We start from the raw sequence: 27,482 nt of genomic DNA on the forward strand, positions 1-27,482 counted from the left end.
AGGGTTCCCATTAAAAAAAAAAAAAAAATTAAAAGTCAGCAGCTACAAATACTGCAGCTGCTGACTTTTAATTGGACACTTACCTGTCCCAGGGTCCAGCGATGCGGGGGATCGAAGCCCCGCTCGTCTCCTTCTCCGCTCGGTGGCGCCGGCATTTTAACTGTGGGCGCCCGGCTGTGGCTTCACAGCCGGACACCCACTGCGCATGCATGAGCCGCGCGCTGTCACTGGCCCAGTAATCATCTGGGACCGGTCACATGTCCCAGATGATTGACAAGAGGGAGGGTGGAGAGGCGATCTCCCTTCCTGCACCGAGGGAAGTGATGTCACCAGCCCAGGCACCGAAGGAGGCAGACTACGAGGGACCCCCTAGCAACAGCTATTTAGAGGTAAGTAAAAAAAAATGTTTTCTCCAAATGTTTTTTTTTTTATTTTTTTAAGCACATTACTAATTTTTTTTTTTTTGGGGGGGGGTGGAACTCCACTTTAAAACTCATTTTGTAACTTTTGTAAATGCTGGTAAAAACTTGGCTGTGCCAGTAAATTTTGAGTGTTGTGTCAGTAAATTTCAATCTGGCAGGTTGGCAACACTGCAACAGACCCTCCCGTACTCTCATGTCTTCTTCTTGTTTTTGTAATTTAATGGTTATGTAATGTATTTTATTTTATTTATTTACTTTTTTGCTTTGTTGTTATCTGTGTAAAGTGACCTTGGGTGTTCTGAAAGGTGCCTATAAAGGAAGTGTATGACTATAATATTATTATTTCCTGACGCCATCTACTGGTCAGTGACACAGCACATTTCTGAACAGTGAAACGAAAGCAGCACGGTTGTGTACAGCTGTCAGCAATCTAGTCATGTCTTCTAATTATAGCATTAAAAAAAGTTCCCTTTTTCAGGTCTTCGTCTGGCCGGTGCACTGTATTCACTCTCTATATGTTTGGATGAAGTGTATTATCAGTGGCCTGATGGATTCTGAGAAGATAGAGCCAAAAAATATCACATATGAAGAATGTAAGAAGACATCTGTGAAAGGTGAAGCAAGTGCCAGACGGGAAATGGTAAGTAAACTTCCAATGAAAGCAGCAAACGCCTTGAGTTGTTTACAATTGAACTCCAACTTGTAATCATGTTACGATAGACATAGCATTATAGCTTGTTAAAAGATCCATTCGCCCAAAACTGATTATTTCCAGTTCTGGCAGATCCTGGCGTTTTAAACTTATATTTAAAATGTTTTTTTTTTCATATTTTTCTGGGAGTGAGATCTCTGTGGCAAGGGCTTGGCTGTTTTTTTAATGGATTTTTTAGTTTTAGTTTTTTCATAAAGAGAAAGTAGGATGTTGTGGATCACAGATGGAAGCAAAATCACTTTTGGGTGGCCCAATCCTTTTTATTTGTGCAGTTTTAGAGGATTGCTATATGCTTCTTCATTTATTTTTGCTGTAGCTACAAAACACGTTTTGTGATTAATGCCTGTTTTATTTCAATATTCTTTATTAAAATTTTTTTACATACATCATTAATACATGTAGTAGTTCAGCAGATGTTCCAACTGGAGCATAGCGTTAAATACAACTTGTGTAACATATTCAGAACAAGTAATAAATTAGACAAGTTCCAACTAGGTTGTAGGGATATGAGTACACCTGGAGGTATGAATGAAAATAGCTCCAGGAGGGTTATAGGAGGAGGTTGCAGAGGGGGTGGGGGGGTGGGTGGGTACCAGTTTATCAATCAAAACACGGTAAAATTCAACAAGAAACATTATACTTTAACAGTGCATACAGCATGTGATAACCAGGAGGACCATTTGAAGAGAAACTTGTCCATGGTCAAATTCTTTCTGGCTACTATTTTCTCCATCTCACATTGGAGATTGAGGTCTGCAAGAGTGGACTTTAGGGAAGGGGGGTTTGTAGTTTTCCACTGTCTGGTGATATTTAGCTTTGCTGCAAGTAACAGGTGTATGATCACTACTCTAGATTTGGGCGGAAATTTTTCTATACCCAAGTGGAGTAGGGCTAATTCCGGAGAGGGCTGTGAAGGTATTTGTGATACAGATGAGATTAGGGAAAATATTTGTCTCCAAAAGGAGCTGAGGGATCTGCAGAACCAAAGGAGATGTGTTATAGTACCCACACTGCCGCAAGTCCTCCAACAGGTGTTAGGCGAGTTTGGGTATATTTTTGATAACCTGTAGGGTGTTAGGTATCACCTATGTACAGTTTTCTGATAGTTTTCCCAGTGGTTAGAGCAGTGGGATGCTGCATGGGTGGATTTGAAGGCCTTTTGCCACATAGTGGGGGTCGCCTTGACATTAAGTTCTGCTTCCCATTTGGAAAGGGTGGATATTTGGGAGTATGGCCTTTGGTCATTTAGGGCCTTGTAGAACGTGGAGATACCATGTTTTGGATATGTGGGTCGGGAGTAAAATCTGTGGAATGGTGTAGATATAAGGATTGTGGAAGGGAGTTTAGAGGTTTTGAGGAAGTGGCTTATCCTTATATAGTTGTAGGTTTCAGAGGTAGGTAGACTGAATTCGTTTTGGAGGGCACTAAATGCTTTCATTGATTTTTGGGATCTGAGGTCGCTTAGGGACTTGATCCCATATGTATGCCATGGTTGGTTAGGAGGGGTAATAATGGTATTTTTTTTCCAGGCCAACAGTGATGCTCTGACTGCCGGGGAGAGGGGTATTATAGGTAGTGAGGATCCTGCCGTGATGAGAAGGAGGGTATCTAGCAGTTTATTGATAGAGGGGTGGAAGGATTCCATATCTGACCAATTTTTGTTGGGGGAAGGGTGCCACCAATAGTACATTTGGTCGAGGATAGCTGCGTAGTAATAGGTAAATAAGTTGAGTAGCCCGACTCCACCTTTGTTGTGGTGTCTCATTAGTATGTGGTGAGCACATCTAGGTGGTTTATTATACCAAACAAATCTCATGATTTGTCTTTGCATTGAGGAGAGAAAGGCATGAGGGATCGTAGTACTACTGTGCGGAAGAGGTATATGAGTTTGGGGAGGATAATCATCTTGAAAGAGGCTATTCTACCTAGTTTGGATAGACCAGAAACTCGAAGATGTTTAAGTAATTGGGGAAGTTGCTTTTGAAAAGTTACGTAATTCAGTTCATAAAGTTGGTTCGGGGATTGGAACAGTTTAATCCCTAGGTACGAGATATCTTGGTCGGCCCAAGTATAGGGGAGGTTCTTTTTTAAAAGAGATTCTTGCTCGTCAGAGAGGTTTAGTGGGAGGATTAGGGATTTGTTGGAGTTAAGTTTGTAAAGGGATACTGAACTAAATTGGTGGAGAGTTTCCTGACTCACCTGGAGGGAGCAATCCGGGTTAGAGACCATAAGAATAATGTCATCCGCGAAGAGACTAATCTTATTGTCTGTACCGTTGCAGGATATTCCAGAGCTACGTTGGTCATTTCGAATTTTAGATGCTAGGGATTCCATTAGGAGGGCAAAAAATAATAGGGGAGAGAAGACAGCCCTGGCGAGTGCCATTGGAGATCCCGAAGGGCTTGGATAATGATCCTTCGGTCAGCACTCTAGCAGAGGGGTTGGAATATAGAGAGAGTATTGCTTCTTGGAACATCCCTGTATGCCGAATTTAGAGAGTACCGCCTTCAGAAATCCCCACTCTGTCAAACACCTTCTCTGCATCCAGAGAGAGAAGCAGAGAAGGCGTTCGTGTTTGGTTGGTCGGGCGGATCAGATTGATGACCCTCCTAGTCGCATCAGGAGATTGTCTATCGGGTACAAACCCGACTTGGTCTGGGTGGACCGAGATTGGGAGGAGGGGCATCAATCTAGATGCCACCACTTTGGCATATAACTTCACGTCAGTGTTAAGAAGAGAGATAGGTCTGTAATTGGCTGTGGAGGAAGGATCCTTGTTTGGTTTAGGGATAGTAATAATAATCAAACGTAACATATCTAGTGGAAAAGAACCAGAGGAGGCAGCAAAATTGAAAAGAGTAGTGAGATGTGGGGAAAGGATGTCGTTGAATTGTTTGAAGTACTCATTGACAAATCCGTCTTCCCCTGGAGATTTATTGGTGGGAAGGGTTTTAATAGCTTTTATAATTTCATTGTTTGTGAAGGGCTTGGATAGCTGATGAAGTTGGTCAGGGGTGATGGTTGGGAGGTCAATTGATGACAGGAATGTTTGAATATGTTGGTTGTGTGGTGGTGGGGTCATTGGCTAGGTTATAGAGGGAGGAATAGTAGTCACTGAAGGCATTTTCTATGTCTTGGGGATTGGTTAGTAAGCGTTTAGAAGTGGGGTGTTGGAGGGAAGCGATTTTACATTTGGTTCTTTGAGCCTTAACTTGATGGGCTAGAAGTTAACTGGCTTTGTTACCCAAAGCATAGAAGTTGGCCTTGCTAATTTTAAGATTGGTTTCAAATTTATAGAGAAGTACAGAGCAGAGTTTTTGCCTCTGGGCGAGGAGCTTGTTAGCTATGCTGTGGGAAGGGGATTGTTTGTTTACACTTTCTAGTTGGTCAATATGGGATAGTATCTCTTCAATTTGGTGCATCCTCCCTTTTTTAGCCTTACTGTGCAGTTTAATAAGGATTCCCCGCATATATGCTTTGTATGTAGACCAAAGAAAAAAGCATACAATATCTTGGTTGTCGTTAAGTTTGTAGAAAGCGTGGTGTTCATCATTTATGGTTTGGGTGATACTAGAGTCTGCAAGAAGAGAGGTGTCGAGTCTCCAGATATGAGTCGGTCTGATTGCCCTTTCTCCCATAGAGATTGTAATAGGAGCATGGTCAGACCATGTAATGGTTCCAATTGAGGATTCCGTAATATCTTGGAGAGTGTGTTTGTCTACCAGAAAGAAGTCAATGCGGGAATAGGATAGTTGAGATGACGAAAATTAGGAAAAGTCCCGCTCTGAGCCATGATGGCATCTCCAGACGTCAAATAGGCCATTTGCTTGAAGAAAAGGATTCAAAGCTGGGCGTTGGTGGCGGGTTGTTGATTTGGTGTCAATGTCAGGATTTCCGACTATATTGAAGTCGCCTCCTATAATTATTCTGCCTTTTGTGACTTGTGTCACCTTCTTGTGTAAGCGTTTGCAGAAGCGCAGTTGCTGCTTGTTCGGACCATAGGCATTGACTAGGGTGTACGTGACTCCATTGATGTCGCAAATTGCAATTATATAGCGACCCTCGGGGTCCAGGATGGTTTGGTACAGGTTGAAGTGAATAGAATCTCGGACAGCTATCAAGACTCCATTTTTTTCTTTGCATTGGAGGCTAAAACGAGCTGGTGGTAATTTTTCAGTTTGAACTGAGGGGTTTTGTTTAGTGCGAAATGCGTTTCCTGCGCTAAAAGGATATCAGCCTTTTGGGTGATGGCCTCCTTAAGTAGTGCAGATCTCTTCTAAGGAGTGTTCAGGCCTCTAGCATTAATGGACAATTTTAAATGCCATGGCAGAAAGTTGTTGTTTAGAATTTCTGATGCAGATATATAGTTGGTAAAATGAAAATAAGATGAGGGTAGCTGGTACAGGTATGGGGGAGGGTAAATAAAAAGGGAGAGCTTGAGAAGAGGTGAAGTTCTCAAGCTCAATGGGCAGTAATTACTGCACAAAACCACAAGGATGGGGGTAGATAGACTCACTGTGGAACGGGTAGGTCTATGATCAACAGTTTAGGCAGACGGGTGCAGATGAACGAAGCTGCAGGTAGTCAGTATCTGTTGAATCAGAGGTAACAGGGTCATAATATAGCTTCAAGCATTTTGGTAAGCTCCTCCAGTCTCCATTTGGTGGTTTGATTGGTCTTGAGGGTCTGGGGTATCTGCAGGTATGATGCGCCAGGCTTTTAATAGTTGGAGACCCGAAGGGAGCGTTCTCACCGCATGGGTCTTGTTCTGGTGGGTGAAAGTAGCTTGGTGGGAAATCCCCATTTGTAAGGGATTTTGTGGTTCTGGAGTGCCTTGGTAATTGTAGCGAGTTGGCGGCGGTTTTCCATGATGGCTTTGGAGAGGTCAGCGTAGAGATTGATAGAGTTAAAGGGGTCTGGAAGTCTGGCTGCGCGTTTCGCTGCATACATGATGCGCTCCTTGACCGTAAAGAAATGGATGAGTGCAAAAACATCTCTGGGAATAGAGGCTGGTAAATGGGGAGGTTAAGGGAGTCTGTGTGCCCTGTCAATCTCTAGGTCTCTCTCAGACAACTCGGGTATGAGTGAGCGCATTAGGGATTGGATGAATTTTGTTAGGTCAGCCTGTTGGACCGACTCTGGAATATTGCAGAATTTTATATTGTTCCTTCGAGAACGGTCCTGGAGGTCTGCCAGCTTGAGTCGGATTTGTTGTAGTTCATCCTCATGGTCAGTGACTGCATCCACCATTTCATTATGGGCAGTGTACAAATCACCCACTCTGGACTCTATAGTGTTAATGCGTTAGTCATGGTGCTGTACTGAGACAGACAATGATGATACAGCTGTGGACAGGTCAGTGTACAGGGTCTGTCTGAGGGATAGGAGCATGTTCTTCATGGTTTGTTCAGACAAAGGCTGGTCTGAAGCAGGGAATGATTCCAGCACTGATGACTGCTGAGGAGGAAGGAGAGAGAATAAACAGGAAGCTGTGCTGGGCTGTGTGTGCTCTGGCCCTGTTGTGCTGAGCCTCAATTTAGCTGGGCTTGCTGTGGAGGGTGAATTAGGGGGGAAGATTCACCCTGGTCTTACTGTGGAGGGGGGTGTCACAGAGATCTGGAGGAATTCCATTCCTGGAGAGGGTGAGGAGAGCCGTGTTGAGCTTCCACAGGTGCCGCCGGCACCATCTTGGCCGTCAGTGATACCAGGCAGTGAGAAGTAAGTTGTCAGCTTTCTAGGAGATTTATACTTCTTTCTCCGTTTGGACATCGCAGTCAAGTAGAGCAGTGATAAGAGCCGTTTGTCAGCCCTGTTATCTGTCGCTGTGTGGCCGCTATAGCTGATTATCCTAAGGAGCTGAGGGAATAGGCAGCCATTCACTCACACCGGCAAGCCACACCCCTAATGCCTGTTTTAATATTCACTTTGTATTTTAATTCTATCTTTGACCCAAAAGTGTGTGTTGGAGCTGGTTTAGCAGGTTTTTTCTGACTGCAAAGAAACCATATCTAATTTCATGCTTGACAGGTGTTAGAACATTTAGGGAATGACTTAACTAAAAGTGGTTGTAAACTCTCTTTGTCCATGTAAATCAGCATAAAAACCCTACTGAACACTGCTTGTAGATATCTCCTTACTTGCTTAGTATTATTGTAATCCTTTTTGTTCTTTAGAATGACTTCACTGAGCATGCCCAGATCTCCCCTGATTTACGGCACACTCTGTGTACTCATCTGTCTATTATCAGATCTTCCTATGGAACAACTCTGAAATCCCACAGACTGCATAATCACTCAGAGCTTCATACTACACCCCATGTGACATCACATGCAGTGTAAACTTGGGCATTGGACAAGATTACTGCAGCCTTATCAGCTGAAGCTGATAAGACTGACACAGGCAAACACTAGATAATAGGCACAAGTAAATACTATTAAATAAAACAAGTCAGCTATGAGCAGTGAAACAGGGTTGCCATAGAAACGTTGGATTGAGAAGGAGGCTTGGTTAACAGTACAGGAAGTGCTCAATGTAAGAGCGTAAATACACTCTACTGTGGACTCAGAAAACAATACTTAAGATGGTGCCACCTAACCCCTGGAAACAAGTATTTTAACGTTTCTTTAAACAGTAAGTAATATGCGATTTGGGCTGGATTACAGTGGCTATAGTTTGATAATTACTTATTATAATAATGGACTGAATGAAAAGCAGCCTCAGAGTGGGAGAGTTTACCTCCTCTTAAAGCAGTCAATACATTTGCTCTCCTACAGTTCTGCTCAGCCACTGTGAGGTGACTGTCTCACCACCCCCATATGAAGCACTGTGATAATCACCAGGCACCAGTGCTGTCCCATGGGGTAGGTTTCATGTTCCTCCATACCTGGAACTTCTGGAAGTAGTAGATGCAGCAGGATAGCTGAGTATAGACTGCTGAGGGACCCGATCTAAATGACTACCTGCACAAAAGCACAGATAGTGAGAAAGTAAAGTCAAATAGATAGAAAATATTTTTAGTAAAGTATTAAAAGCTAATATTTAGTTAAAAAATTGTTTTGGCCACCACCTCCTCAGTCATATAAGACACATGCTGATTGAGCCTTAGTATAGAAATCTTCTCTCCAGTGATAACAGGTCTCAGTGGCGGCCTGTCCATAGAGGGCGCAAAGGGGCCGCCCCCCCATCCATGTGTCCGGCCCCCTGATATATATATCTACATGATCTACATGGATTCCAATAGGGGGGGGGGGTTTTTTTTAAGCACGTGATTAGAGTCAGAGGCTTTAAAAGGCTTCAAAAAAGGGTGGGCTCGGGGCACAGAGCACTGCGCTCCGAACTCACCCAGTTGTGTGACGATAGCAAATTAATTTTAATACATTTTTTAAAATTTAATTAATATTTTCACACTAAAGTTCCTCCCCGCAAATCAGGAGACAAGTCATGAGACCTGTTTTCCGATTGGCCAAAGCATCAGGCGATCTTATTGGATGCCTAGCGCTTAGGCAGAAGAAAGAGGAGACACACGGCTGGAGGAGTGGACACCGGAGCCACTGCCCGACGGGCGGACCATGCTGGAGGACACCACAGCTCACCACCTAGATCAGTTAAGCACCGGCCGCCTGGGTGGGGGGTTGTTTACCACCTTCCCAAAAGAAAAACCCACCAGCTGCCACTGACAGGTCTGCAACCACTTAGCACAGGACCCGGAAGCTTTCATAACTGTAGTTGACTTGAGACAAGCCCCCAATATTTATTTTTTAACAAATACACTTATACGTACACATGATCGCACATTCCAACAACAAAATCCATGTATTTTTTCCGACGGATGTTAGCTCAAACTTGTCTTGCATACACACGGTCACACAAAGTTGGTCGGAAATTGCGAACGTCAAGAAAGCAGTGACATACAACACGTACGACGAGACGAGAAAAATGAAGTTCAGTAGCCAGTGTGGCTCTTCTGCTTGATTCCGAGTATGCGTGGAACTTTGTGCGTCGGAATTGTGTACACACAATCGGAATTTCCGACAACGGATTTTGTTGTCGGAAAATTTTGATCCAGATCTCAAATTTTGTGTGATGGAAATTCCGGTGGAAAATGTCCGATGGAGCCTACACACAGTAGGAATTTCTGAAAAAAAGCTCCCATCGAACATTTTCCGTCGGAAAATCCGACTGTGTGTACGAGGCATTATGCTTTAAAGTGATTGTAAAGGTAAATTTAAAAAAAATAACAAACATGTTTATATTTACCTGCTCTGTGCAATGGAATTGCACAGAGCAGCCCTGAACATTCCCTTTTTGGGTCCCCCGCTGGCACTCCTGCCCCTCCTCTCTGTCCAGTGCCCCCATGGGAAGCACCTGAGCCCCGCTGCATCCATTGACAGGGCCCCGCCCCCCGCTCCCTCGTCACAGGCTTTGATTGACAACACTGTGAGCCAATGATTCCCAGTGCCTTAGCAAAGCCAGCAAGACCCAGAAGTGAGGGGAGATAATGGCTGCAGATGTGCATGGATTGATTGAGGGCTCAGGTAAGTAAAAGGGGGGGTGAGGGGGGATGCTGACATCTAAACATTTTTTATCTTAATGCAAAGAATGCATTAAGGTAAAAAATGTTTAGGCTTTACAACTACTTTAAGTAAACATTCACTTAAAGCAGAAATTCACTCACTTAATCAACATTGATTATATCTAATCCTTATGCTGCTGTCATTAGTAAATAAATAAGAAAGTATATCAAATGAACATTTTTTTACATTTCTTCAGTTACTTCCTGGTTTCCAGGCCTAGTCAAATGATGTCATACATCCCAGGTGTCTTCAGGGGGGCAGGAGGGCCTCGGCTAAGCACACCCTCCTGCTTGCATGCCTTAGCTAAGGGCAGATATATTCCAGGAAGTACATACTGCATGACTCATCTGGCCTTACTCAAGAAGGACATGGCCAGAAATGCTAGAGATTTTTTTCTATTTTTTTAGTGATTTTTCAGCAAAAGAATGCACGGAGACATGGATAAGTGAGTTTGCTTTGAATTTTCAAAATAAATTGAAGCCAAAAGCAAACATTTATTTTATTGTAATTTGCTTTTTTTATTTTTCTTCTATTTTCAAACTGTGATTCAGCCAGTAAAGCTGTTGTTTTTCAAAAGCACAAGCTCTCCTGCAGAATGTATCAGTTTACATGGATGAGACAAACCATTTCCCACTAGCAGGGGTGTTAAAAAATGATCAGGTTTTATTTATTGTAAAACCTTTATCCCAAAAGTAAAAACCTTTGCTGTAGCTGATTATAAAGTGTGTGTTGGAGTTTGGCTTCAATTTGTTAGTGTAATTAAGTCTGCTAGTACATTTAACACTACCCTCCCCCCAGACTGAGAGTTGTGCTGTCTGCTGTGTCCCCTGTGCTCTTTCATCTAGAGTGGGTCATTCTAATACAGGAGATGTGTTACTGGCCAGATCGCCAGGTGAAAACAAAGGAAAAAAGCCTAAACAAAAATAAACAAATGCAGCCACCACACTTAACAGGTTCAATACCGGGCATTTTCACCCCCTTCCTTCCCAGACCAATTTTTAGTTTTCAGCGCTGTCGCACTTTAAATGACAATTGCGCGGTCATGCAACGTTGTACCTAAACAAAATTGACGTCCTTTTTTCCCCCCACAAATAGAGCTTTCTTTTGGTGGTATTTGATCACCTCTGCGTTTTTTATTTTTTGCACTATAAACAAAAGAAGAGCGACAATTTTGAAAAAAAAACAATATTTTTTACTTTTTGCTATAATAAATATCCCAATTTAAAAAAAAAAAAACTAATTTTTTCCTCAGTTTCGGCCGATACATATTCTTCTACATATTTTTGGTAAAAAAAACTGATTGGTTTGCGCAAAAGTTATAGCGTCTATAAAATACGGGATAGATTTATGGCATTTTTAAAAAACAATAATTTTTTTTTTTTTTTTTACTAGTAATAGCGGCGATCGCAATTTTTTTTGCGTGACTGCAACATTATGGCGGACACATCGGACACTTTTGACACATTTTTGGGACCATTCACATTTATACAGCGATCAATGCTATAAAATTGCATTGATTACTGTGTAAATGTGACAGGCAGTGAAGGGGTTAACCACTAGGCGGGGAGGGGTTAAATGTGTTTCCTAGGGAATGCTTCTAACTGTAGGGGGAGGGGACGCACAAGGGGAGGAGACCGATCTGTGTTCCTCCGTTCTGGGAACACAGATCGCTCTCCTCTGAGCTGACAGGACGTGGATCTCTGTGTTTACACACAGAGATCCACTGTCCGGCCCGGTTAACGGGCAATCGCGGGTGCCCGGTGGACATTGCGGCCGCCAGGCACACGCACCGGGTCCCGAGCAACGCGGCGGGCGCGCGCGCCCCCTAGGCGGCCGGGAACCCGAGGCCGTCATATGACGTCCACCCAGGATGGGAGATCCCATCTGTGGACGTTATTTGTCTATGGCCGGGTAGGGAAGCGGTTAATGATTGGTAAGCTGCAAAATAATACATTTTTGGTTTGGGGTTTAATACCATTTTAAATAGGGTGTTTGGTTTGTGGTGCTCAGATGCAGTGTAGTTCCACTTTAAATTCATTTAATACAGAATACTACTTTGTAGTGCAGATCAGCGTTCCTTTAGGAAACTCGGCCATCAGGAAGCCCAAACCAATAAACGTAATTTTCCATGTCATCACTTATTTTTGACTAAACTTGCTGATTGCAATGATGCTCTCGGCGTGATTACTAACGTGAAAGCACTATAACTTCTATTATAATTTTTTGTGATATGTATTTTTTTTTTCTTATTTTGTAGGAGTCTACAGACACAGTAGATTTTCCTGTTAATGACTCTGTGCTACAAGCCCTGGAAGGAGGTATAGTACTGGAAAAAAAGGTTAAATTATATAATGTTTGCTGCTATTATTTTTTGTACTATATAAATCTTTGAGGCCCCATTAAAATATTGGGCTTCCAACACACTAAACCGCACCAAAAATCAGATGGTCCACAAAAATAACTATGCATGTTATTTGCCTTAATGCATAGTTGCCAACATTGCAAAAAAAAAAAATTCGGGACACTTTTTTGCATGTAGGCGGAGCCTTGCTATAATTAGGGGGCGTGACATTCTTTTGTGGGCGGGGCATACATAACGCGCTGTGGCAAAAATGGGCGTGGTTTGAGCGGAATAGTGGGCGTGTCTTAAATGGCCGTGGCTCGGAAGGAGTGTGGTATGAGATGAATGAGGGATGGAGGGAGAAAGAAAGAAAGAGGGAGAGAAAGAAAAAGAAAGAGATAAAGAAAAAGAGAGAAAGAAAGAGGGATGGAGTGACAGCAGGCCCAGATCCTACACAACAGTAGAAATATGTGTATTCCAGAAAGTTTAACAATCGTAAAATAAAGATACTCCAAACACCTGGTGTTAGCACTTCAGTCATCCCGGCACCAAGGTTGTTATGGTGTCAGGATGATTGAAGTGCATTATTTCTATTATTACATTGTAATATAGAATGAAATTATTCTTACATCAGACATTGCCATCGGAGTCCCCCCTTACATCAGACATTGCCAGCAGAGTCCCCCCTTACATCAGACATTGCCAGCGGAGTCCTCCTTTACATCAGACATTGCCAGCGGAGTCCCCCCTTACATCAGACATTGCCAGCGGAGTCCCCTCTTACATCAGACATTGCCAGCGGAGTCCCCCCTTACATCAGACATTGCCAGCGGAGTCCTCCTTTACATCAGACATTGCCAGCGGAGTCCCCCCTTACATCGACATTGCCAGCGGAGTCCCCTCTTACATCAGACATTGCCAGCGGAGTCCCCCCTTACATCAGGCATTGCCAGCAGAGTCCTATCCTTACACCAGGCATCCCCCAATGGAGCCCCCTTTCCTTACATCAGGCATTCCCAGCAGTGGAGACTCTCTCCGCCGCCATTACTAAACAGAATGGGACAAAATACTTAGCTGCCAATAGCAATTGAGCTGCGGCGCCGCCCACCCCGCTCCTTCCTACATCAGGTCACAGACAGACGGCAGCGGGGCGGGAGGTGGGCAGTGCCACAGCTCAAGTTCTATTGGCAGCCACCCGGCCATTACTAAACAGTAATTGCTTGTTTTGGTCTTCAGGAAAATGGCAGCTGGTGGAGACATTGTCTCCGTCGGCCACGGACCTCTAGCGGCGGTGGCGGCGGAAAAAAAAAAATCGGTAAAATAAGAATTTCCCAGGACATTTCCCGGGAATGGCTAAATCCGGGAAAAGGGTCTAAATCCTGTGAATGTCCCGGGAAATTTGGGACAGTTGGTAAGTATGCTTAATGCATGCAATGTGTGTTGACACAATGCATAGATGTAAATCCACCCTGAAAGAACAGCAGGTGTTTTGACAAATCTTATGAGACAGTTATCTGCAATTTGCGTGAGGTTAGTATTCATCCATATTAACAAGGCCTGGATAAATCACTTGTAATGGATTACCTGGAATATTAACTTAAAATTAGGCTTAAGTTACCTAATTATTTCCAATTTCCATTTAAAAAAATATCAGGCAAAGGCCATAGTCAGCATGATAGACCAGGAAAAGATTATAACCTTCAATTTTAACCTTCAGTAATGGTGTCAGTGGCAGAAGAAAAAGACCCTCAGCATTGAGGTTAGTAGCAGCAAGAATAATCCTCAGCATTGGTGTCAGCTGCAGTAAGAATAACTCTCTGCATTAGTGTCAATGGTAGCAAAAATAACCATCAGCATTGGTGTCAGTAGCAGCAGAAGTAACCCTCAACATTGGTGTCAGTGGTAGAAGAAATAACCCTCAGCATTGGTGTCAGTGGCAGCAGAAATAATTCTCAGGAAACTGTATGCTTGTTCAGGTTCACAAGTTTATTAAAGTGATTGTAAAGTCTTGTTTTTTTTTTTTTTTTTTAAACAACAAACATTATATACTTATACTTACATGCTCTTGGCAGTGGTTTTGCACAGAGCCTGGCTCCTCCTCTTCTCAGGTGCCCCCACAGCAAGCAGTTTGCAATGGGGAGACCCAAGCAGGCGCGCTCCCGATCAGCGGCTCTGTGTGTCCATTCACAAATGGAACTGTGGCGCGGCCCCGCCTCCTCCGTCTCCTGATTGACTCACTGGCTGTGATTGACAGCAGCAGGATCCAATGGCTCCCGCTGCTGCTAAAAGCCAATTTAGGAGTGCGAGTCTCAGGAGTGGCATGACTCTCGTGGATCAAGAGGTGACTCAAGGAAGCATTGGGGGGGCCGCTGCACAGAGCAGGTTTTTTACCTTCATGCTTTCTGCGCGTCACACTTAGGGCAGCCCATTCAATTGAATGGGCTGTCCTACGCATGACAAACGTGCCAAAGAAGCTCCAGAACCTTTTTGGGCGTGGAGCGGCGTGTTTTTTTTCTTTCAATGTGCATTTGTAGCATGTTTGCCATGTAACAAAATGTTTTGGGATGCCGCTAACAGTTAATGGCACTGCAAGCTTGACATGCATTTGAAGCTCATTTCAGAAACTCACGGCAAAAAGCGAATTTCCTGTGTGTGTTGTTGCGCATTCAGAAAACGTGAAGTGTGAATGGAGCCTTTAATTGTAAACCCTAATATTAGGCTTCCTTTATTTGCTCCCTTTAAAAAATATATATATATATTTTTCAAATAGTCAAAAATGTATCTCCATAAAAAACACCTGTAAACAAAATGCGGCTAAACGCGAGTTACCTCGTTTACACACGTTTACAAGCTGTTAAAAGCATTTGGCGTTTCAAATGCCTCTGAACATCCGTCCTGAACGCATTTTTTTGCTTTCCAAAAAATGCTTCCAAACTAAACAGCCTAGAAACGACTATAAGGCCCCTTTCACACTGGGGCGGTTTGCAGGCGGTATTGAGCTAAAAATAGCACCTGCAAACCGACCTAAAACTGCCGCTGCTGTTTCTCCAGTGTGAAAGCCTGAGGGCTTTCATACTGAAGCGGTGTGCTGGCAGGAGAGAAAAAAAACTCCTGCAAACAACATCTTTGGAGCGGTGAAGGAGCAGTGTATTCACCGCTCCTAAACCGCTCCTGCCCATTGAAATCAATGGGGCAGCGCGGCTATACCGCGGCTATACCGCAGCTGTAGTGGCAATATGGGAGCGGTTTTAACCCTTTTTCGGCTGCCAGCGGGGGTTAAAACTGCACCACTAGCGGCCGAATACCGCCGCTAAAACGACGGTAAAGTGGAGCTGGGGGCGGTGGGGGGCGTTTTACCGCCGACACCCCCACCGCCCCAGTGTGAAAGGGGCCTAAACGACCCTGTGTACATGAACTGATAAGATAACATAGAGGAGTGTTCAGGGCCAGCTGAAAAAAAAGCCCAACTGCTCCTAATGCCTTGTACACACGGGCGGACTTTTCGACCGGACTGGTCCGACAGAACAAATCCGTTGGACAATTCGACCGTGTGTGGGCTCCATCGGACCTACAGCGGACTTTTTCTGTCGAAAATCTGACGGACTTAAGATTTGGAACATGCTTCAAATCTTTCCGACGGACTCTAATCCGGTCAAAAAATCCACTCGTATGCCAGTCCAACGGACAAAAACCGACACTAGGGCAGCTAGTGGCTACTGGCTATCAACTTCCTTATTTTAGTTCGGTCGTACGTCATCATGTACGAATCCGTCGGACTTTGGTGTGATCGTGTGTAGGCAAGTCCGTTTGTTAGAAAGTCAGTCGAAAGTCCGTCGTAACTCTGTCGAAAGTCCGTCGGAAAGACTGTCGGACCTTTGTTGCCGAAAAGTCTGCCCGTGTGTACACGGCATAAGGCTTCATGTATGCGGGATGTTTTTAAAACCTCTCCTGAACGATTTAACTTGACAGATAGTAACCGACGTTTAAAATGTCAGTTTTTCCGCGTTTTGCCACGTTTGCGTTTAGAAGTGGTTTTTATATTTTTTGTTTAAATGGGTTTTTTTTGTTGTCTTTTTTTTTTCAAATTACCAAAAAAAATGAAAAACTCCTGTAAACGATACACAACTAAATGCGAGTTACCACGTTTACACGCGTTTGCAAGCTGTTACAGGCGTTTGCAAGCTGTTACAGGCATTTGGCATTTCAAATGCCTCTGAACATCCGTCCTGAATGCATTTTTTTGTGTCCCAAAAAATGCTTCTAAACTCAACTGCCTAGAAATGACTATAAACTATGTACATGTACTGATAAGATAACACAGTGGAGAGTTCAGGGGCAGCTAAAAAAAAGCTCAACTGCTCCTAAACGTCCGTTTACCAGCAGCAGTGTACATGAATAAATCTGCAAAATATATCATTGAATGCTTTTTTTGTTCGTTTGTTTTTACCTGTTGTATAAGTGCAAAAAAGGGTTATGGAGATTGGGGAATGGGCTGCGGAAGATGAGGAGAGGTCTGTCTTCTAAGTAATCAATCAGAAATTAGGTAGGCAGGGCTGACAAGTGACTACGAGGGTTATAACATTCTGAGATGAAAATACATTGTGTTGTCATATTAAAGAGGGAGGTAGGAACACACTAGATTTCTGGCACATCATCCGTTATTTTTCGGTACTTGCAGTGTGTTTAAAGGGATCAAATATGGCAAATGTGCATGTAGAACAGAGACATACTAAATATGTTTTTTTTTTAAACTTTGCTTTGACATACACTTTAAGTATTGTGTAAATACAGTAGCTAGACAGATAAAGGAGATGAGAGATAATGCAGCCAGTTTCCCTGAAACCTGTCCTTATTTATCATAACTGTCTTGTAAGCTAACTTCCTCAAGAGAATCACACGATATACTATAATTCATGAGCTCAAGTTTCTACATTTCACAAGGGAAATTCCAAGTTGAACTGAAATTATAGTAAAGGCTTTTGAAACCTCACACCCATTTGTTCTTCCAAAAATTTAAAGTGTTTGTAACCCTAAAAAAAAAAAATATAAATCCTGTTCCTTTAAAGCAGGGGTGTCCAAACTTTTTTCAAAGAGGGCCAGATTTGATGAAGTAAACATGCAAGAGGGCCGACCATTTTGCCTGACATTCTTTGAACCATTAAAATTCGATCTAAGTGTGTTCATCCAAGCACTACACTGCCCAACAAGAATTCTCTTGCCTTTGTGGCTGTGTGTGGTGAAGAGATGAGCTTGGGTGTGTTATTTGGATATATATCTTTTGTGGCCCCCAACGAATCCCTAAGCGCTGCTCAGGACTAAGGATGAGCTTGAGCATGTTATTTGGATATACTATATTTCTCATTCGTTCATTGACAGACACAGCCTTCTATTGTCATAACGATAGGGTTATATCGCCTCCTCAGGAGTAGGACTAGGCAGAACAAAAAACAAAACACTTAGCCACTCCCATGGGCCGTCCACAGTAAGTATATAACCCCCTCCCTGCTCTAGGTATTCAGTTTTTTTCTGCCTAGTCAGGAGTAAGGACTTAGTTCCCTGCCGGGATTGCTAGTCCTGGGATTTTTTGTTTGTTATTTTTGCTTTTCCTGGATTTTTTCGGTGAGATCTCCAATCAACTGCCGGGCTGGGCGACAGACTGGACACTTGGTCCAGGGGTCACCCCAGTCTGGCCAGCGAGCGCGTGCAGACCGCAGCTACGTGCTAGGTCGGCCGCGACATAGCCCCACTAGACAGGGGCTGGCCCTGCGAGTTAAATGTCTCGCAAGGTCGCATATGACCGGGTCTCAGCCTGTGTCGCAGCGTTTCTCATGGCCGACAGCCCCCCCACTTCAGTGGCGAGGAGGATGTCTCCGGGAGCATTACCAGCGCATTTTGCTGGAGAGGTAATTAGTCCCCTCCTCTCCTTCCCCAGAGAGGTGTGGGACGCGAGTACTCCCTGGGGTGGTCAGTCGCTCTTAGGGTCTCCTCCACCCCCCTCTTTCCCGGGTGAGGCCCAGGCTTCCGGCCTAGGGACTTTTTGGGACACACAGCCCCTTTTTTCCACCCTCGGGTTTTGTATTGAGGGGGTATCTGGTGGTTAGGCCTGGGAAGAGAGTGATCGGGGGTCCTGGGACTAATTTAGTCTGCGGCTTTGCGGCCTACCAGCTAGGATCGGATGAAAATTTAGTTGTGTGCTTGCAGCAGGTGTCCAAAAATTTAGCCCACGGCTTTTGCAGCCTACCAGCTCTCGTTGGTCCAGTCCCCCCGCGGGCCGCGCACTTGCGGCTGGTGGGCAAAAATTTAGGCCGCGGCTTTGCAGCCTACCGGCTCAGTGTCCATTCAGGGCTCAGGGTCGGTCCGGTGCCCCCGCGGGCTGCATGCTCGCAGCGGGCAGCCAGAAATTTAGCCCATGGCTTTTGCGGTCTACTAGGCCGTGGCTTCGGCGGCCTGCTAGGGCTCGTGGCGGCCCCCCTTTCCCGAGGGGTGGCGCTGCGGGGGTCTGTGCCTCCTGTGAGGGGCTCCGGTCTAAGCCCCCTAAGTGAGGGGCAACGGTTTGTGCCCCTGTGAGGGGCCACGGTTTGTGTCACTGTGAGGGGCCATGGTCTGTGCCCCCTGTGGGGGGGCCAGGATTTGTTTCCCCTGTGAGGGGCCACGACCTGTGTCCCCTGTGAGGGGCCCCTGTCTGTACCCCCTGTGAGGGGCCACGGTTTTTGCCCCCTGAGGGGCCGCGGTGTTTGCCCCTGTGAGAGCGCTGGGTGTCGCACTTACATCTGTGCGGGAACCTTTCAAGATGGGGGATGCAGTGGTGGCTATGGGGGAGGGTCGGTACCCTCTTGGATTAACCGTCTTGCAAGGCGAAAGCGTTCCCTTCTCTCTCTTATTTTGACAAATTTGACCATGAAGACTGGGAGTGTCCAAAGTGCCTTTTGCGTTTCCAAAAACGCTGGCTGTAAGGTACCCCTTTGGGGAGTCCCCCCTTCAGATGGGGACTGTTACACCAATAGTGAACCCCTCTGTCTCTAGGCTGCTAGAGGCAACCATGGCTCCAATAGAGGAATAACTGGCTTCTAAGGGCCAAGCTGACATACCTGGAGAGGGAGCAGAATCCCCCTGCCTTTGCTGCTTGGGGACCTATTGGGTAGGCGCTGCGGTTTGTCCACTATGCCTCTTGCCCGCAGTTCCCCTGGTTGCTGAGTGGTGCTTATACGTGTTTTGGGGGTTACTTTGAATGACTTCATGTCGCGTCTGGAGTTTGTCCGGTAATAGTTTTCCGGCTGTGTTCCTCCAAACAGTTTGTTTGTTGCTTCCAATGGTCGTGTGTCGCCAGACTGCTTGCTGTCCTCCATGGGGTGCTGTGCAAGCCCCGTTGCTGCAGAGTGTGATTGTCCTGGTTCCCGTGCTGGGAACAGTTTTAGGGGTTTTATTCGAATTATACGACATCACGAATGCTTAAGCATTTTGTTATATGCTCGACTCCAGCACTTCTTCCGTCTGCTGTGGGTGCGGAGCATTATCGGCACGTGGTGTGATCTGGCCACCACTTCTCGGGTGTTCACGAGGTATTGGCTCCGGATCTGGCAGGGTTACGTCAGTGGGTCTCGATTACCCCGAGGAGCAACATAGTTTCTATACAGACTTTCTCTGATTTCAGTTGGCGTCTATACTATCGGAAGTCTGCTTTGGTCCAGCCAGAACGTTGATCTATCTGAGCCTGACCAGGCTTCAGCTCTGTCCAGCGTGTTTCTTCCCCTGGACAGACTCCAGAAGTGGAATGTGGCGTTTGTTTCATTTACTATCCGGTAGGTGGGCTCCTCTGCGGATCCACATGTGGATGTCGGGTCTGATGGGATCGACCCTTTTTTTGAGGCAAGGTCATTTGCACAGTTCCATGTAGGCTCTCTTCAGGGAGATCCTGGCATAATGGGACAAATATCCAAGGTCTCGAATGGATTCGGCTGAGTCAGGAAACCAGAGGTCGGGGGGCTTTGTTCTCCGGTTCTTTAGTGGGGAAGATCCTTTCTCCCCTTGTACTGAACAGGGTGACCACCAATACCAGTCTGTCTGGGTGGGAAGATGTCCTGGGACTGAGCTTGGCTCGGGGTCGTTGGACATTGGTGGAATCTGGACTACTGTGTAATATCCCGGAACTTTAATTGATCAGACTAGGTCTGAATCATGGACGGCTCGACTTTGGGGGCTCCCAGTACGGATCCAGTCGGACAAGGCAACAGCGGTCGCTTATGTCCCTCACCAGGGTGGGCCAAAAAGGCTGTTGGTGACCCTGGCTGTGGCCAATATCCTCCTCCGGTGGGCAGAACGTCTAGTTCCAGCCCTTTCCGACGAGTGCATTCCACGAGTGGAATGCTGTCAGAAGGACCTCAGTTGACTAGGGTTGGGCCACGGGGTGGGCCTTTCTCTGGGCCGAGTTTCATCAGATTTGTCCTCATTACTTTTAGGTGGCTCTGCTTTTTCCTACCTCCGTTTACGGAGGGATGAGCAGGAATAGGCCTTGAGTACCATAGAGGGCCAGGTGTCGGCCTGGGAGGTCTTCTTCAGCGTCTCCTGGTCTTGCACTCCCTGGTGCGTGCCTTTTTGTGCTAGGGGTTAGATGTCTGTTTCCACCGGGCTGGTTTCTTCCACCGCCGTGGGATCTAAACTGTTTTCGGTTCTCCAAAGGCCTCTCTATCTTTCTCTCAAAATATTCGGGAGGTTCCACTGCTTACTCTGTCTCGGAAGGTGACCTCTTGGTGGCTATCATCTCTACTCGCAGGGTGTCCTGAATGGTGGAGTTAAGGTGGTGCTTCGCCCTTTTTACATGTTCCGTCCTTGGATTTCCATTTGAATAAGGACATTGGGTTGGCTTCTTGTGTCCCTGGTCAGCACATCCCAAGGAATTGGCTTTATCTGACCAGGATGTGTTTTGGGGGATTCGGATGTATTTGCCAGCCACTGAATCTGTTGGTCTGGATGGATCGGACAGATGATGTCTCTGGGCTATCCTGTCAGGGATCGGTTTTCCTCCTTTCCCGGTTATGGCGCATTCTTCTCGGGCAATAAGTGCTTCTTATGGCTGTTGCGCAAGTTGGCAAGTCGGCCACTGGTCGTTGGTGTACATTTTCACAAGTTCTATGAAGTGGATGGTTTGGCATCTGCCGATGCCTCTTTTGGCCGCAAGTGTTTTTTTGCAGGCCGCTGTTTAGAGGGTATATTCCCTCTTGAAGGGGTATCGTTCAGGTTGGGTTCCAGCTTGCCCTGGGTGAAGTTCCTGTTACCTGGTTGGCTCTTGTATTAGCCTTGGAATTTTTTGTTTTTCCCACCCCTCATGTTGGCACTGCTTTGGGACGTCCCTATCGTTATGAAGATAGAAGGCTGTGTCTGTCAATGAACGAATGAGAAAATATAATTTTTTACTTATCGTAAAATCCGTTTCTCTGAGTTCATTGACAGACACAGCACCCATCCCTCTATGGAGTTCTTTTGCTACTTCTATTACTGCTTGCTACTAAACGGAATACCTAGAGCAAGGAGGGGGTTATCTACTGACTGTGGACGGCCCATGGGAGTGGAAGTGTTTTGTTCCTTTGTTTTGCCTAGTCCTACTCCTGCGGAGGTGATATAACCTTATCATTATGAAGATAGAAGGCTTTGTCTGTCAATGAGCTCAGAGAAACGGATTTTACGTTAAGTAAAAAATCCTATTTTTTTGGCATATAATACGCACCTTCACTTTAAGAGGGAAGTTTCAGGAAAAAACGTAAATTTTAAATAGAGAACTGTGAAGCATCAATTCAGCCTAATCAGTGCCCATCTGCAGCCTCACCATTGACATGAATGCAGTCTCACCATTGCCATGAATGCAGCCTCACCATTGCCATGAATGCAGCCTCACCATTGCCATGAATGCAGCCTCACCATTGCCATGAATGCAGCCTCACCATTGCCATGTATACAGCCTAACCATTGCAATCAGTGCAGCCTTACCATTGCCATGAATGCAGTCTCACCATTGCCATGAATGCAGCCTCACCATTACCATCAGTGCAGCCTGATCCATGCCCATCTGCAGCCTCCGAGGGGACGGGGGGGGGGGGGAATCTCCTGTTTACTCGGCGGTCTCTTTAATACAAAGTCCCGCCTCCTATGATAGACAGAACAGTCATCCAATGCCAGCTCAGGAGATGGGACTTCCTATTACAGATCCGAGTAAACAGGAGATTCCCTTGTATGTAATCTGACAGCACTCGTCCCGCCCCCTCCCTGTCCCCTCCGAGGCAGCGCTGATAAATACGGTATATATCTTTGGAGGCCACAAAAGATATATATATATATATATATATATCCAAATTACCAGGGGGCTGTATTAACCCGGAACAGGGGCTGCAATGGGCCTTTGGACATGCCTGCTTTAACCACATGCTGATCATCCGCCGCAGTTGTACTGCGGCAGAATGGCACGGCTGGGCGAAATGACATTATGTAACGTCGCTTCGCCCTGTGGCCACTAGGGCCCCTGTTTTCCCACGGAGCCGATGCGAGTGGCCGGCGCTCACCGCCGGGCTCCCGAGATCGCTCGGGGCACACAGAGAACCGGGATCTGTGTGTGTAAACACACACTTTCCGGTTCGCTGAGGGTGAACAGAGGGATCGTCTGTTCATACAGAGTATGAGCAGCGATCTGTCATCTCCCCTGCACAGTCCCATCCCCCCTTTAGTTAGAACACACTCTAGGACACACTTAACCCCTTCACTGCCCCCTAGTGGTTAACTACTTCACTGCCAGTGACATTTTTTACCGTAATTAGTGTAATTTCATAGCATGCTAATGGTCCCAAAAATGTGTCAAAATTGTCTGACGTGTCCGCCATAATGTGGCAGTCCCGATAAGAATCGCAAATCGCCGCCATTACTTGTAAAAAAAAAAATAATAACAAAAAATACCATAAAACTATGCCCTATTTTGTAGACGCTATAACTTTTGCGCAACCAATCAATATACGCTTATTGCGATATTTATTTATTTTTTTTACCAAAAGTATGTAGAAGAATACATATCGGCCTAAACTGAGGAAAATAATATTTTTTTATATATTTTTGGGGGATATTTATTATGGCAAAAAGTAAAAAATAATGCGTTTTTTTTTCAAAATTGTCACTTTTTTGTTTATAGCGTAAAAAATAAAACGTGACTAAGTCGCGTGACTCCTGGATCTCTCCTCCCCCTTCTAAGGGCTACAGCGGGAGGGGCTAAGCGGCCAGCACACCAGTCATATGACCTCCCCGGCCTACATCAGAGGGAGATCTTGGCCCCTCCCACTGTTGCCCGTACATCGGATATGGAGAGCAGCCGGAAGTCACGTGACTGGCCTGAAGATATCTAAAAAAACGGTATTTAGAGGCTTGGTACACAAGTATGTGCGCTGTGTGTTAATGCTGTAAAAAAGCCCTCTGGCAGTGACAGTTTTTTTAAGAAGGTTACAAACACTTTAAGCTGGCCATACAAATATAGTTTTTTGGAATTTCAGCCTGCGAACCGAACAAAAAAAAAACCCAAACAGATTCCTCCATCCACACTACAAAGTGCAGATGGACACATTTCTAGCTGTGGTGGTTGTAATTTAACAGCCAGCCTTACTCTAATTTCCCCTCTTCCTCTGTGCACAGTCCTTCATACCCTTCCTCATCCTCTACAACCTGTTTTCCCTCCAATCCTCATCCTCTGCACCCAGCCTTCGTGTCCTTTCTCATCTTTTGTACCCTGTCTTCTCTCCCCTTCTCATCCTCTGCATCCTCTCTTTTCTCTCCCCCTGAAACTCTTCACTTTATATTCTCTCCCCTCCTCATCTTCTTCACCTTGTACAGTGCCTTGAAAAAGTATTCATACCCCTTGAAATTTTCCACATTTGGTCATGTTACAACCAAAAACGTAAATGTATTTTATTGGGATTTTATGTTATAAACCAACACAAAGTGGCACATAATTGTGAAGTGAACGGAAAATGAAAAATGGTTTTCAAATTTTTTTACAAATAAACATCTGAAAAGGGTGGCATGCATTTGTATTCAGCCCCCTTTTCTCTGATACCCCTAACTAAAATCTAGTGGAACCAATTGCCTTTAGAAGTCACCTAATTAGTAAATAGAGTCCACCTGTGTGCAATTTAATATCAGTATAAATACAGCTATTCTGTGAAGCCCTCGGAGGTTTGTTAGAGAACCTTAGTGAACAAACAGCATCCTGAAGGCTAAGGAACACACCAGACAGGTCAGAGATAAAGTTGTGGATACGTTTAAAGCAAGGTTAGGTTATAAAAAAAAAAAAAAAAACAGCTTTTAACTTCCCACGAAGCACTCAATTCAATCCACCATCCGAAAATGGAAAGAGAATGGCACAACTGCAAACCTACCAAGACATGGCCGTCCATCTAAACTGAAATGCCAGGTAAGGAGAGCATTAATCAGAGAAGCAGCCGAGAGGCCCATGGTGACTCTGGAGAAGCTGCAGAGATCAACAGCTTAGGTGGGAGAATCTGTCCACAGGACAACTATTAGTCGTGCACTCCACAAATCTGGCCTTTAGGGAAGAGTGGCAAGAAGAAAGCCATTGTTGAAAGAAAGCCATAAGAAGTCCTATTTGCAGTTTGCGAGTAGCCATGTGGGGGACACCGCAAACACGTGGAAGAAGGTGCCCTGGTCAGATGAGACCAACATTTTTTAACCTTCAAAATGTTTCTTTATTGAGACATAAAATCAAAGCATGATACAACATTTGTCCAAAATGGACCAAAACAAATAGATATAGTACAGGTGAGTTTCATACAAGAGATAATCAGTACAATAACTATGCAACATTACACATCCATAGCACGAGGTTCCCTCTGTTCTCAGAAGTCAAGAGCCGGGGCAAGTATTACACCCTACGGTGTCCATGGCTGCCATATTTTATTGAACTTCTTAGGGCAATTCCTGTTTAGGTTTGTTAACTTATACAGGGGGTCCCCTACTTACAAACATCCGACTTACAAACGACTCCTACTTACAAACGGAGGGAGACAACAGGAAGTGAGAGGAAATCTACCCATAGGAAGGGAAATTCACTCCTGTAAGAGTTAATATGGGAAAAAGGTGTCTCCACTGATGCTTTATCACCTATCCTTATTTCCCTAATAACCCCAAATTTTCAAAATTCAATTGTCATTGGGACAGAAAGTGAGATGAAATCTTCTGAACAGGGGCACAGACAGCAAAACAAATGTTACAGGGGTGATAACCCTTCCCTATGCTATCTACAAAACTTAAAAATAGATTTTTTGGCTGGAGCTACACTTAAAAAATGTACCTGTTCCGACTTACAAACAGATTCAACTTAAGAACAAACCTAAAGTCCCTGTCTTGTTTGTAACCCCCTGTATTGTGGTAGCACAGCATTTATTGATTTCTCTCAGGATTCTACCGTGGGGGGGAGAGGGAGCATTCCATCGCAATACAATTTCCTTCTTCGCGTAGAAGAAAAGGTATGTCAGAAGCAGTTTAGTGTATCGAGGCCTCTGATCCTTGTCCTGAATACCCAGAAGCACTAGCTCCGGGGATACAGGAAGATTTAGTTGGAGGCGACCATTAACAGAGTCCACCACCTCAGCCCAAAATCCGGCAATCTTGGGGCAACTCCAAAACATATGGAGGTATGAACTTATGCTATTCTGGCACCCGGGGACATTCCTGCGATCTCTGTGGGTAAACCTTGTGAAGCCTCTGGGGGGTGTATTAGACCCTGTGAAGGAATTTGACCTGTATCAGCCTTTCCTTTGATGAAATTAGTAAAGAAGTGCTATCAGCTAAGCAGTCATCCCAGTCCTCTCTATCCAGGTTCGGTATGTCCATTTTCCACTTATCCCAGAGTCTATCTATTTTAGTGGAGTCCCTTCTCAGCAGGTCAAGGTATAGAGCGGATAGGAGCTTCTGCAGTTTCTCCTGTGCCAGCAATTCCTCTACAGGATCCATAGTTAGTCTGGGTGTCGTTGGGAATTGTGCCCGAGTGGCGTGGCGTAGCTGGAGGTACCTAAAGTATATTCACCCTGGCAGGTGGGATTTGGTTCGGAGGGGCGTAAATGGCAGTATGACACCCGCTGAAATAATATCTGCGAGGGTTTTGATACCATACCTAGCCCAGATGTGTGGATCTGGGACTGTCCTAAGTTGCAGGAGGTTAGGGTTCCCCCATAGGGGACAGAAGGGAGACCAGTTCTGGGGGCAGAGAAGTCACCGCCTAGCCACTGTCCAAGCCTGAAGGGTTGTTCTGGTAGGTTGTGGGAGGTTGTCATATGCCCTATGTCCCCTATAAACTAGGTTTCCCAACTCTCGGAGCGATCCAAGAATAGCTGCCTCTAAAAACACTGCTGTATTACTCTTTGAGAGGACATACCACCACCTGACTGTGACCAGCACAGCCGCCCAATAGTAGGTTCGATAGCTTGGCAGAGCCAAAGCTCCATAGCGGACAGGGAGCGTTAACGTCGATCTAGCCAGTCTGGGGGTCGCTCCCCCCCAAATGAAGGAGCCCACACATTTGTCCAATTCTACAAAAAAGGAGTTGGGCATCCAGGCAGGGCTGTTGCAAAAGACATATATACATTTGGGGAGAAACAGCATCTTTAGAATATTTATGCGGCCCATAAGATTCAGAGGGAGGGAGGCCCAAGAGGCACATCTGATCCGAAGTTGGGACATGACCGGTAGCAGATTTAGGTCTATAGAGCTTTTCAGCTCCCTTCTAACATGGATACCCAAGTACCTGAATTGATCAACCCAACGTAGCGGTACCTCTATGTCAGGGTCGCGGGCCTGATGGTCTAGAGGGAAAATATTCAATTTGGACCAATTAATACGTATTCCTGAGAACCCACTGAATGTGTTAAATATCTCTAGCGCCACTTCCAGTGACTCGCCCGCGTCTTGCAGGTACAGTAATGTGTCGTCCGCATAGAGAGAAATTTCTCAGTCCCCTTACCCTGTCTGAATTCCGAATTAGAATTGCCAGGGGTTCAAGTGCAAGCACAAACAGGGCCGGGGATAAAGGACAGCCCTGACGTGTACCCCTCTGCAACGCAAAGAGCACTGACAGCCTGTCATTGGCTCAGATACGAGCCAAGGGCGCCCGGTATAGCATATGCAGCCATCTGAGAAACTTAGGACCAAATCCAAACTGGTCCAGTGCTTCCCACAAAAAGACCCATTCCACCGAGTCAAATGCCTTCTCAGCGTCTAAGGAGGCGATGACTCGCTTACCACTGTTTTCATGCGTTACAGACATGTTAAGAAAGAGGCGGCGTAGGTTGATATAAGTTCCCTTCCCGGGCATAACTCCAGTTTGATCTGGGTGGACCACCTCCCCCAAAACCATAGATAACCTATTTGCCAGGATTTTCGCCAAAATCTTG

The 27,482-nt window shown here is 45.3% G+C and overlaps 1 protein-coding gene across 3 annotated transcripts in view; it reads left to right on the top strand.

The window, feature by feature from the left end:
• The first annotated feature begins 793 nt into the window (after positions 1–793).
• Positions 794–27,482, top strand: part of LOC141108087 (uncharacterized) — a 112,019-nt gene continuing 85,330 nt past the window's right edge. For all 3 annotated transcript variants that reach the window (XM_073599321.1, XM_073599322.1, XM_073599323.1), the window contains exons 1-2: positions 794–1,062; positions 11,965–12,025. In XM_073599321.1, the coding sequence (XP_073455422.1) occupies positions 859–1,062; positions 11,965–12,025 (265 nt within the window). In that variant the 5' untranslated portion in view covers positions 794–858. The remainder of the gene's footprint in view (positions 1,063–11,964; positions 12,026–27,482) is intronic.

Source organism: Aquarana catesbeiana, linkage group LG09 (assembly GCF_042186555.1).
Source record: "Aquarana catesbeiana isolate 2022-GZ linkage group LG09, ASM4218655v1, whole genome shotgun sequence".
Taxonomy (NCBI): domain Eukaryota; kingdom Metazoa; phylum Chordata; class Amphibia; order Anura; family Ranidae; genus Aquarana; species Aquarana catesbeiana.